Here is an 11,845-nt window from a genome sequence, read left to right on the forward strand (position 1 = left end):
TGAAAATGTTCTGCCAGCACTGAATATCTTCTAACCTGCTCCTGAGGTGGCGAACGGAACTCCTTGGTCTTTTTGGCGGTGAGAGCAGCGGACATGTTGAGCGCCAGCATGACTTCATTGTAGCGAAAGCGCTGGTTTTCTTGGAGACAGGCGACGAAATCGTCAGAAAAGGCCACGACTGCTTCGATACGATGACGCACCTGGCAGTCGCACAGGTACTGAAGAACGTGGCACATCTAGGGCGCACACAAAAGTCCATTCCATATGTGCTATCATCCATCTTTGTTTGCCTTTCCGTTTCTTTTTTTACCTGAAGTTTGACAGGTTCTGGTAGTTTCATTTGCAACAATGCCTCCTTGGGTATGCTTTGCCCTTCATCTCCTTTTCCTTCCTCATTTCCCAACTTCTTCCGCGTTTCCTCCTCGGATTTCTCCGAGAACACGGACGGCTCGATGAGTCGCAGGATCTTCTTCAGATCTCCGTTTTGGAAAACCCCCATGATGAGCATGGTGTAAAAAAGCTTAATGAGCGGCACAAAGAGAAATTCGGTGCTGCCTCCGATGGGATCTCTCACGTGCATGTTTCCCTCACACACTGCCTCAGTCAGCATCTCAACCGTTTTGCTTTTTAATACGTCCAAGGGGAATTCCGGGCTGTGCTGGCAAGACTCCATGGTAAATTGTGCCGATCCCGAACCGCTGACAAAACTCGGCGATGTGAATTGCATCCTTGGTCTGAGGGAAGTGCTGAGCCCGATGCCGGGCACGCCGTGTTTCTTTTCCTCGTTGGGAAAAAGGGTGATACTCTTGGTCTCGCCGGTCATCGGGACAATGTACTCGTTGTTCATCATGAGACGAGCGGTTGCGTAATCGCTCAGGTGGATGTCGATCAAGAGGTCGTAGTAGCCTGCGCGGAGCAAACCTGAAAATACCAAATGTTACTTTCATTTTCCGTATTGAGTCGTCGTGAAAGCAAATACTGAGCATCCACCTGGCATGTATTGACTCTCGATGGCGTGCAGAAGCTGCGCCTCATCCACGTGGGAGCAAAGCGCATGAGCGACCCGGTTGTTCCCCAACGCGCAGATTGCAGAATACAATCGGAGGGTATGGTAGTGAAACTTTAATAGATCCCTCCTCTCCGTCAGCTCCAAGACATCCAGCGACCTGAAGGACACGCGATGAGACATTCAAGAACACAAGAGAAGCCATAGTGTGCTTCCCACCTGTTCTCTTCAGGGATGTGCAGAGAGAAAAACTGTAACGCTTCATGACATTGGACCAGCCAGCCGTGTCGGTCGTTCGCTCGGGATACGGACACCTGTGACGAGAACATGCACGCAAAGAGTTTTCGATGCGTACCAAATAAAAAAGGGATGCAGCCAGCGTTACCTTGGGATAGTCGTTGGGAACACGACTCCATAATACAGGGGCGAGAAATTGGACGTGCAGCCTCGGAGGACATTGAGGGACGGAGTTCTTCCTCTCGCTTTTAAATAAACCAGCCGACAGAGGCATCACATTCTAATGGGATAGAAAATAGCATGGAAATATCACGTTACAGACAACTTTTATTTTGAATTAATAAAAAGTATTGTGTCCGGGCACCTTCATTTGCCCCAGTTCAAACTGGAACACGTTGGGACTGGTCGCCTTGGCAAAGACGGCTGGGAAGAGTTTGGTACTGGGCTCCAACTGAGATGAGAAATGTTGGATTAATCCGAATTCCTTGCTTGGATGACCTTCCATCTGAGATGCAAACCTGGTAGTAGGTGCTGAGCTCTTTGCCGTTAGCGGTAAAGGAGAGCAGTCCGTTTGCCGTGTCAAGCAAACATCCAATTTCTAAACCGTTGTTATTCCTTCCTTCGGGACTGCTGCTCTCTCCAGCCCACACCATGTAACAGTTACTGCGCTTTATACTGCAAGATGGACAGTATTGAGAATATGGCGAGGTTCTTCAAACCACCTTTTGCTCATATTATACCTACGTGATGCCACTGAGCGAATATAACTTGACTCACCTCTCGTGAACTTTGCCTTTCTCATCTCCCAAAGTCACGGTTACAGTTTGGACCTTGTCCAACCCAAAGCCAGGTTCGTACTGATGGAAGTCAGAGGTGACCCAGCCCACCCACACGTTGCTGGGCTCCTGGCCAGGGAAGATCCTCACGGAATACGAGTGCTATTGGAAGAGATTGCATGTAAGACACAGTCTTGCAGGTTCTTGTACGTTTTCTGGTCTTACAGTCGATGCTTGCATGAGTACTTCGTATTCGTTCCTGTCATCAACCATCACGTCTTCTGATGGACAGGGAGGGGTGCGATAAAGGTTGTCTGCTTTATTCTTCTTTAACAAAAACCTGCTGGGAAACGAAAAAAATGTTCATTGTGATTTGATATGTGATGTGACTTTTGAAAGATGAAGGACTGGCTTCTTCACCTTGGTTTGAGTTTGGAGCTTTTCTCTTGGTGGTAATCTTTGTGGTTGTTGAATTCACCTCTGTCTGGACCACTTGGACCATTGTGGCCATGAGGTGTTTTCACAAGGACCTCAAAATCCCTTTCAAAGTCTTCGAGATCCTGAACACAGCCGTGTGTCAGACGTATTTCCGAGCAACGTTTGTAAAATTTCATCTTACCGTCTTAAGTGACAAGAGGTCAGAGGACGACGGAGGTTTGGAGAAGGATTCGGCGCATTCAATGGGCATGCTCAGTCTGTAGAAGGTAATATCCGTGTTGCTGTTTTGTGAACTAAATGACTTTTGCGTGACCTTCAGACAAGGACACGAATCCACCGTTCCATCTATTCTTGTCACCTTAAAGAGAAAAAAGGAATTCCATTTTCCAGTTCACATCCGCAACCTCTAAGAGCCTTTACCTCGATATGTTGGTGGTCAGGAGGTATAGGGACAAACTGGGGGAGCCTTTTACTGAGCCATAGAGTGACATCACGGTTCATGTTGACAGCAAAGGGTTCATAGCCTTCCTGCAGACCACATATGGTGAAGTATTTCAGGGTGCTGACATGTTTACCAAAGTCAATCCTCCCAGCTTGGCCTACGCCCAAACTGCACACTGGGATGAAACCTGAGGGAGGAAAGAAACGATGAGTGCACCATGACGTGAAAGAAGAAAAGCGTCACCCACCTTCACCAACGTCAAAGTCTTTGAAAGCCAGTTCCGATCCAGAGTCATCGAGCAGTATTTCTCCGTTAAGGGTGAACATCATGGTGTGTTCGTTCAAGTCCACCATACAGCCGACAACATCACCTGCCTGCCAGGCGCGTCCAAAGTGCTCGTTGCCCTGATGCCAGCGTTGAACCTGCAAAACAATTCATTCCATCAAAATCCATTTGACTGCTTATCCTTGGACCACTACAAGCAAGACTGAAAAGCCACCATTAAAATCTGCAACACAGGATTTCAAAGCCATTATAAATGCAGCTACCTTGAATCCGTCAAAGACAAAGGCCTGTTCATCCGAACCCAATTCCAGATCTGGCAGACATCCCGGTTTTGCCCAGCCAACCCTCATCTCTCCAGCAGTCAATACCTGAGACAAATGTCGTTATCAGCACCAACATTCTTGGAAATACAAACGTCAAAGGCTCTTTTTCGCTTAGTCACCTCAAGCTCAAAGTACCATTTCCCGGCATTCACGCAATAGGATCGTTCAGCTCGGAAAATCCGGAACCTTTCAGCAGACATATTGCTATGGTCAAAGAGAGCTAGGAAAGTAAAGAGAGGAGTTATTAAGCTACAGCTATCAAATGTTGTGGATAGAGTGAGGGTCAAGTATTTTACTGTGGTCCTGGTCAGGAGCTTCCAAGTTGTATCCATAGCCAAGCAGAGTTCTGACAGCTTCTCTCAAACTGTCTTTGTTTGACTTCTTGGTTCTCTCATCCAAGAGACTATAGGGCACCAGACGAGGATTTCGCCGACTCTTCACATCCTGACAGGAAAAACGAGAAAAGGAGGTCCAATCAATAAAATAAAATAAAACAAAATAAAATACTACTATTACTATTGATGGTCTGACCCAAATGGAGAAAATTCGTCACCTGTTGAATGCCATAGGTCCAACCCTGACGGATGCGGTCTCTGGCCCAGACGTTGTGTGCATTTTCAGCCAATTTGTCCACCATGGCTTCCTGAGTGGAGGTCAATTTGATGTGACAGAGGTCCAGGGGAGCAGGTTTGTAACCACTAGACAACTCATAGCTGGAGAGATAAAAAAAAATAAAATCAGTACACCTTGGTCAGTGTAACATTTTTAGGAAAGGTAACTCACCTTGAAGACAGTTTTAAACTTTTGACTTTCTCCACAGCATGTTCATCTGCAAGACCAACATGGCACCCCAAAGCAAGGAGAGTTCTGAGACACAGACACACACGCAAACATCATGCATACAAAACGTGCACACAAACACACACAAAATCCGACATAGTTTTGGACTTAGGATAACAACACAATTATGATTTCTTTACTTGCTGAAAATGGGAGGAAATACTCTAGGTCAATTTTCAGTGGGGAAAAAAAAACACCTTGAGCAAATTGGTTAACAAGGAAGCTTCCAAAAATGACTCGACTGTCTTGAATGATACTTTACTTCAGAGTTTCCACCGACATCTGTAAATTGTAACTTCGTTCCTGTTCCGGTAATTTCGAAAACTCCACCAGGCATGGGTGTTGCCGTTTGGTGTCGTCTCGTACCTGAAATGGGAATCAAACAGGTCAAAGGTTTCAGTCAGCGTTGCCGGCAGTCGGATTCTTTCAAGTGGAGAGAGCGTTATAAGGATACTCACGACGCCATAAGTCCAGCCAATTTCAATCTTGTTCATCACCCACAGCTCGTGGATGTTTTCTGCAAGTTTCTCCTTGATCTTCTCTAAGTGAAATGGCAAAACAATCTACAGAGAGAGAGAGAGACACACAAAAAAGAACAGTTGGAGTTCAACTCCAGAGGTGGACGGACGGACATTTTGTTTAATCATCCAAAAACAAAATGTCCATCTTTACCTGACTGGTGTTCACAGGCATCGGCGTGAATGCTGCCTGGCTCATTGTGATAGTGGGCCCCAGAAGGTCTCTGGCTGCAGTCTGGTGTTGACTGGGCTCCAGTTTCAGTTTTTCTCTGGGCAATACGGCCTCAAAGCAAGGAGCGTAACCTGGAGGAGGGAGGAACTTAAACTCTCCGTGGCGACCCCCGAGAAGGAAACGAAGCCTACGCAAAGACGAGACGCCGAGGAACAGGTGAGCGGGTCAAGGTCACCTTTGTACGGATGATTAGGATCGATTTGCACTGACTTAACTCCAGCGGAGAAGCTGGCCACCGGGAAAAAAAGCCCATCAGAGTTGAAGTTCTCAAACATGCCCTGAACCGGTTGGCCGTTGATCCTGAAGGAGATACTGGGCACGCTGAGGTCCAAGCAGCAGCTCACCACGTCGTCTGCTTTCAGAAGGTGCTGATTGGGCGAGTTAACACTCTTTGCGATACAACCTGGGCAAAAGTTCAATTCCATGTATGACATGAAGTCATAGACACGGTGTTATGTTGTACCTGTCCAAAGATGGAGGCCATCAAACCCAAAGGAGTAGAGATCATCGCCCACTCCATTGCCGCCCCAAACCTCCCCGCCGCTGGGGCACGGCATATAACCGTTGGTGTTGGCCCAGCCCACTCTGAGGTGAGATGCCTCGGCGGTGACAAACGGCAGCGCTTGGTCTACAATCAGCTCATAGTACCACTTCTTATACTGCGCGGAACCTTCACTGACACCCAGGAAGATATTCGGGCACATGCTGAGAGAAGAAAAAAAAAAAGAATGACGTCACTAAATCAGGTGGGAGCCACTGAAACCATGCGTACTGACTGTTTATTGTCTTTCTACCTGCTTACGTAATTGATCAGGCGTGTCTGAAGTAACAAGTCTCTCCCGGGGAGTAAATTGTCGCAGATCAAGTGCTGGTTTGAGCGGACGGCCACGCCGTGACACACGCAAAGTGAACACAACACGTCGAGAACCTAAACAGCAGACAGCCAAAAGTAAATCGTAGAAAATATGCAGGTTGTTTTCATTTCAACAAATACCTTGTGATTGCGTCCGTGTTTATCCAGAAGAGAAATGATGGATTTGATATGACCCTCTTTGATAAGATTGAGTGCTTCGGGACTCTCCACCAGGACACAATGAAGGACCTCAAGTATGCCTGAATGGAAAGGAGTGATTATTTCTCATTCAAAACGGTACATGAAAAATATGTGGAACGTATTACGATGAGAATGAATAATAGCTCCGAGTTGCACGTCCAAATATAGGCAGGCACTCTGGCGCCGGGGTGCTGTTGTCTTTCCACGCTCCTGGATGTGAGGTTGTTTACTTTTGCTTCAACTTGTGTGTGTGCAACTCTCATCACTTTTTAGATGATGCTTCATCTCCCACAGAGAGAACATTGGGTGGCACCGTGATATTCCCATCAAAGTCGGACGTACCAGAGGAGGCCTCCAGCCTCTCCAGCCTGCTGACGAGCCAGTCTAAGGAACGGGAAAACTGAGCGCAGTTCTTTCTGTTACCCCTGATGAGTGCAGCTAAAAGGGTGAGCAAGAGTTCTCGTGAGACGGGCCGTGCCATTCGTGTAAACGCGCGCCGGGTATACCGAGTAGTTGGTAGAGAGAGTTAAGGCTGGAGCTCCAGGCCTCTCCTGCCTCCTTTCCAGCAGCTTCTGTGAAATGGGCCGCGCTGCTGTAGGCGTGGAGTCGATCGATACACTCCAAGACCAGGGAGATCATTCCCTGCGGACGCAAAAATGCTCATATCTCCAGCAAATTCAATGAAATGTAACAAAGCATTGATTTGGTTCACCTCTTCTTGAAAGAGGTTCTGCCTGTTTTTCAAAGCTCGAAGAAGATTCTGCTTGTCTTCGTGGTCCAGGTGATCATCAGGTGGCTGGAAGTAGCCGATCAGATCCTGGAGACTCAGGCCGATCGAGTCAATGGGGATATCGAAACTTGCGCTCTTTCCTTTCGCTCTTAATGTATCGAGACTCCTGGGAATGACAAGAACAAAGAAATTCCAAATTGGGGGGAACTCCATTTATGAATTTGTTTCCAAATATGCATCGGTTATACGTGTTAAAGGTTCGAGTGCAATTGGGCAGGTCGGGCGCCCACCTGATGAACAGGTTGAATAAGAAGACAGTACTGCGGATGACTCTGGCAGTGTGACTTTCTTCGTGTTGAGAACGGGACAATGTCAGCCCGTCGTCCATGTGACCCTCATGGTGCATGAGGGCCTAAATGGAAGCAAAATAGCATCATCATAACATACGTACGTAATAATAACCATCCGGAAAAAAGTGACTGCTACAAAAGCATAGAAAATAATTTATAATAATATTTTTTTTTACCCTAACATATGATGTTACCTTTCTTTGAATGTCACCAATGCGTGCAGATTTTGCATGGGCAGTCTGGTAGGTGAGCCACAGACCGGTGTCAACGTGTTGAACGTAACACACGGAGTCCCCGTACTTAATATCAGGGGTCCCCATTCCGTCCACTTCCTTTTTTACACCCAGCTCAACCTTTTCCTAACCGAGGGAAAAGACGACAATTGAGGATGACAAGGCAAAGAAAGTACGATCCATACCTTGGAAGATCGGAAGCAAAAGGCGGTCGACTTGGCATCGGCCTTGTCTTTTTCCATGAGGAGTAACGATTTCTCCGTCAGACTTAGGTAGCGCCCGCTTGTCACATGTCTCAGTCTGAACGGCTGACCCCAGCGAATATGACTACCGCTCCACCTGGACGCAAAAACAAATGAACGTTTGAATTGTGATGTATATTTTATTTAATGTCGTTACACATTTGAAATACTTACAGAACTCGCAGTGTCTCCAGCCTCCACAGCGACCTGGCATGGCTGGACACTGCTCCGCCCTCATAATGCACCGTTCTAAATCAGAATAAAAAAGTAGAATGATCAAGACTCCTTCATATCATTATTCTGTCACAATTTTTAATAAAAAAACAGTTAGCGATCATCTTTCAATTGTGTTAAAAATAAAAAAGAATAGATTTTCCTTGAGGAGAACGACAAAGTGTGGGAAGAAAATTGCTTATGTATACGTGCATATTACCTCTTCTGCTCCTCCCCGTGGTCTTCTGATGGAACGGTTAAACACTCATCCATGTGACCATGAAGGAGGCGCAAGACATCCCCTCCTATCAAGAAACCTGCAGAAATATAAGATGAAAAAAAGGAAGGATGTGACATCAGAGAAAAGCCATCTGGTATTGCCTTGTCCTCTGACCCGAATAAAAAATAGATATTGGATCTTGTATAATATAACAAAGATTAATGGAGCTATATTTGTGTACCTTGTGCCACTTCACTACCGGAACAGATTGGAGTAATGCTCCAGAGCGTCTGCTGGAAAGCGGCGTCGACATTTTGACACTGGTTGCCATAGGATAGATGCTATAGGAAAACAAACAGCATTAAAATACGAACAGATATTTTTTGAAATAGTTCTTCTTATCCAGGAAGTAGCCCAAAAATCTTGCCTGGATGACTAAAAGAATGGTTTCAAATCGTAAACCTAAAGTATGAACCTGCACAAAGCAATAACAGAAATTACCAGATATCTCTCCGATGAGATGCTGACAAGGATGAGATCATCCCCCACCCTAACCTTCTCCCCCTCAGAACGTTGCTTTGATGCCGGATGAATGGTCCACCAGCATGCCTCACCTGAACGGAAGGTCACATGACTCACAAAAGACTTTGCTCAATATTTGCAAAAGATATTTATAGCTGCAAAAAGATTTATATATAGAACTTCATTTGAGATGTTCCATAAATACCTGTGGTGTCCTCCTGCAGCCCCACATCAAAAGCTAATTTATCCGTGGATGATCGCGAGGTTGATAGACAACACAAGTACTGTGCGGAAACACACACCACGGCCAATCAATATATGACTTCATCTGAAACTTTAAAGAACCAAACTAGTTCTAGTAGCGTACAGACCATTCCACTGTACGAGTGTCGTAGAAGTATCGCGTGGCCGTATAACGAAGTGCGATGACCACCCCCTTGGATTGTCTAGGAAAATAAAATGATATTACAAATAATAATATTATAATAAATATCATAAAACGTATGCGTCGTCCATTTTTTCCAACTCACTCCCCCAGTCTTCTCTTCAGTACTAGCCAGCATCTCCTGAAGAGCTCGAACCGACAGTGACTGCTCCAAGACAAAAGTACAGATGGACAGATCTGGAGGAACATTCTGCAACAACAACAACAGCAAACGTTAGCTCCATACTCTTCTTACGCCTACTTTTTCATGGCAAACTTGACTTGTCTGCACATTTGTGCAAAGGTCCAATCAGTACCTTGGAGTTTGAGATGGATTCGAGGAAACACAGCCTGTTTCCGAAGCCTTCAGCAGCCAGGCAGAGTTTCTGTTGCTCCTTGTGTATCGTGGCCGAACACTGTAGGACCACCTCATCGTTCTAAGTACACACACATAAACAAAACTGTTCAAATATTTGAAAAAGATTCCGAGGGACTTCTCTATTTTTTTTTTAAAAGACAATTGCATGGCCTGCGGGATTTGAAACAGAAATTGCTCGTGGGCCGGTCAGCGGATGAGGATTTGGAAACGTGAGCGAGTGAGTGTGGAGGATGGGTTGCATCTGTGATGATGTAATCAGAGCAGAGATGGGAGTGGACTCTCACTTAATAGCTCAAGTGGAAAGACATTATTCAAGCGACAGTCGTTCGTTTTATTTACAATAAATCACAAAATGAGTATTAAAAAAAAAAAAAAAAAAGTCCTTCCTTGCAATTTGATTTTAGTGACGTGAGAAATGGGCCAGAACAAACCACACTGTCGATTCCTGCAGCCCACAAGATCACCACTAGCTTAAGGAAGTGAAAATCACTGCAATGGTCAGACATCATCAATGACTGCGGGCAACACACACACACACACACGCACACACAGCGACATACCTCCCATACCTCACATTTCAACAGTTGTTTCAAGCCCATCCACATTTGGTGCCTTTTTGGAATTTGTAAGAAATAGCCTTGAAAGAATTGAACCGCACACGACTTCTTATTCTGCTGCCCTCGTAAATTGTAAGCGTGTGCAAGTTGTCCTGAGTAGGAATTACAACTGTCGCCCTGAATCACCTTAGAAGGACATTAGGCTACAGGGCCAGCTGTACACAAACACACACACACACACACACACATCTGTCATAAAATAGCACAGCACAGACACAAGGATAAGCAGCATCAATCAAAACATTCAAAATATTTTTGGATATGTGAGGTTGCAATACTGCTAAGGCCTTTATTTAATCCCGTCAACTCCTGATTTACTGTTGGACTTCATTTGTGTTACTCTGCATGATAAAAACGACTGACCTCAGCACAATATATTTGTGTCTAACTATTCTCCTTATTTACTATATTAGTGGATGTGAATGTTTGAATGTGATGCTTATGAATAATTGATCCACACAAAGCGCTGTGAGTGTTGTGTTACAGGAAAGTGCCATATCAATCGGATTATTATCATTTCTGATTAGATTACAATTACGTTTGGGATTAATCTGAACTCTTGATTTGAAATTGTGTTGTCTGCTTCAACACGAGTATTGTTTTGTATTATTTGTATTTAAGTTCAATATTATTTATATAATAGCTAAGAATAACTGCATATTGTAAATAGTCAGTATTATTTTTATATATTTGACTTAAATATGTCCAATATCTGAATTATGGGCGTGCTGGGGATGTTTCCTGCACTGAATTGTAAATTGCTCTGGTCGTTTTTACACCAAACTATTCCATCAATATTCTCAGGTGGTGGTAAACTACTCCATCCTGCAGCCCAAACTATCCAATCCATATTCATATGCTCTCTCTAAAAAGGTGGAGGTCGTGATTTCCCTTCATTTGCATTGATTTATCTCGATGGAACTTTCTCACGACTGCAAACAGCAGCACTATAGGTTGAGTCGCAGCCGAGTAACGGACTGCAGCAGCGGGCTTTATGTTGACGCTCGGTACCGCACTGCGCTCCCCAATCCAGCCAACACACGAGCCCTGTCCAATTCGCCTTGACGCTGCGCATTGCTGACAAATCCCCCCCATCGTTCCTTCCATCACTTGTCGCCAGCCATCGTCGCTGACAAACGACTTGTGTCGGTGCAAGCTGTCATCCTTAATGCGGTAAACTGGCTGTCCTTTAACGCATGCGTGCACGCCCACCATCCAAGTCTCACGCGCAGCTCTACATTCTTCCCAGCATCAAAACGACTTACAGTTCGCAGAAACTGAATTTCATCCTCGCCTTCTCCGTCAGCCATGGTTTGCTCTCACTCGAGCTTGCCGCAGCTTGTGGGAAGTTGTTAGGGGGGGGGGGGGGGGGGTGCACGCGCGCGCCTGTACGAAAGCGTCACGCAGCCAAAGCGATGGGACTCGCCTCATTAGTGTGCGCGCACACGGAGGGAGGTGCTGCACTATCCTTCCTTGCCTGCAAACTCAATTCTCGCGGTATTTGGGAGTTTGCAAAAAACAGGAGAATCCATCTTGTCCCGAAAAGCAATAATCAATTTTGGGTGCGGGAAAATGTGGCTGCGACAAAAAACGAGAAACGCATCATTAGACGAACGCTACTGTTAATTTCCAAAAGTTCGGTAGGCTGCAAAAGTTGTCACAACAGTTTCCCGAGCATATTACAGTAGAGCGATCCCAGATTGATACAGTGAAAGACTCCAGCTCTTGGACAGGTTAGAGCTGCACAGGTTTGAGAACAAAACC

The 11,845-nt window shown here is 45.6% G+C and overlaps 1 protein-coding gene across 1 annotated transcript in view; it reads right to left on the bottom strand.

The window, feature by feature from the left end:
• Positions 1-11,431, bottom strand: part of ryr2a (ryanodine receptor 2a (cardiac)) — a 29,466-nt gene extending 18,035 nt beyond the window's left edge. Inside the window, 40 exon segments of the mRNA XM_061264451.1 lie at positions 36-236; positions 311-921; positions 991-1,166; positions 1,226-1,320; positions 1,392-1,523; positions 1,608-1,694; positions 1,762-1,918; positions 2,021-2,181; positions 2,245-2,362; positions 2,440-2,579; positions 2,639-2,815; positions 2,878-3,086; positions 3,147-3,321; positions 3,448-3,552; positions 3,627-3,727; positions 3,804-3,951; positions 4,061-4,220; positions 4,291-4,374; positions 4,610-4,713; positions 4,806-4,910; positions 5,020-5,224; positions 5,308-5,500; positions 5,561-5,802; positions 5,892-6,025; positions 6,092-6,210; positions 6,494-6,589; positions 6,658-6,793; positions 6,864-7,047; positions 7,172-7,293; positions 7,426-7,590; positions 7,650-7,803; positions 7,881-7,955; positions 8,140-8,236; positions 8,381-8,480; positions 8,641-8,753; positions 8,867-8,945; positions 9,033-9,107; positions 9,192-9,296; positions 9,403-9,522; positions 11,347-11,431. Coding sequence (XP_061120435.1) covers positions 36-236; positions 311-921; positions 991-1,166; positions 1,226-1,320; positions 1,392-1,523; positions 1,608-1,694; positions 1,762-1,918; positions 2,021-2,181; positions 2,245-2,362; positions 2,440-2,579; positions 2,639-2,815; positions 2,878-3,086; positions 3,147-3,321; positions 3,448-3,552; positions 3,627-3,727; positions 3,804-3,951; positions 4,061-4,220; positions 4,291-4,374; positions 4,610-4,713; positions 4,806-4,910; positions 5,020-5,224; positions 5,308-5,500; positions 5,561-5,802; positions 5,892-6,025; positions 6,092-6,210; positions 6,494-6,589; positions 6,658-6,793; positions 6,864-7,047; positions 7,172-7,293; positions 7,426-7,590; positions 7,650-7,803; positions 7,881-7,955; positions 8,140-8,236; positions 8,381-8,480; positions 8,641-8,753; positions 8,867-8,945; positions 9,033-9,107; positions 9,192-9,296; positions 9,403-9,522; positions 11,347-11,391 — 5,805 coding nt within the window. The 5' untranslated portion in view covers positions 11,392-11,431.
• Between the last annotated feature and the right edge of the window lie 414 nt (positions 11,432-11,845).

The sequence above is a fragment of the Syngnathus typhle genome, linkage group LG18 (assembly GCF_033458585.1).
Source record: "Syngnathus typhle isolate RoL2023-S1 ecotype Sweden linkage group LG18, RoL_Styp_1.0, whole genome shotgun sequence".
Lineage (NCBI taxonomy): Eukaryota > Metazoa > Chordata > Actinopteri > Syngnathiformes > Syngnathidae > Syngnathus > Syngnathus typhle.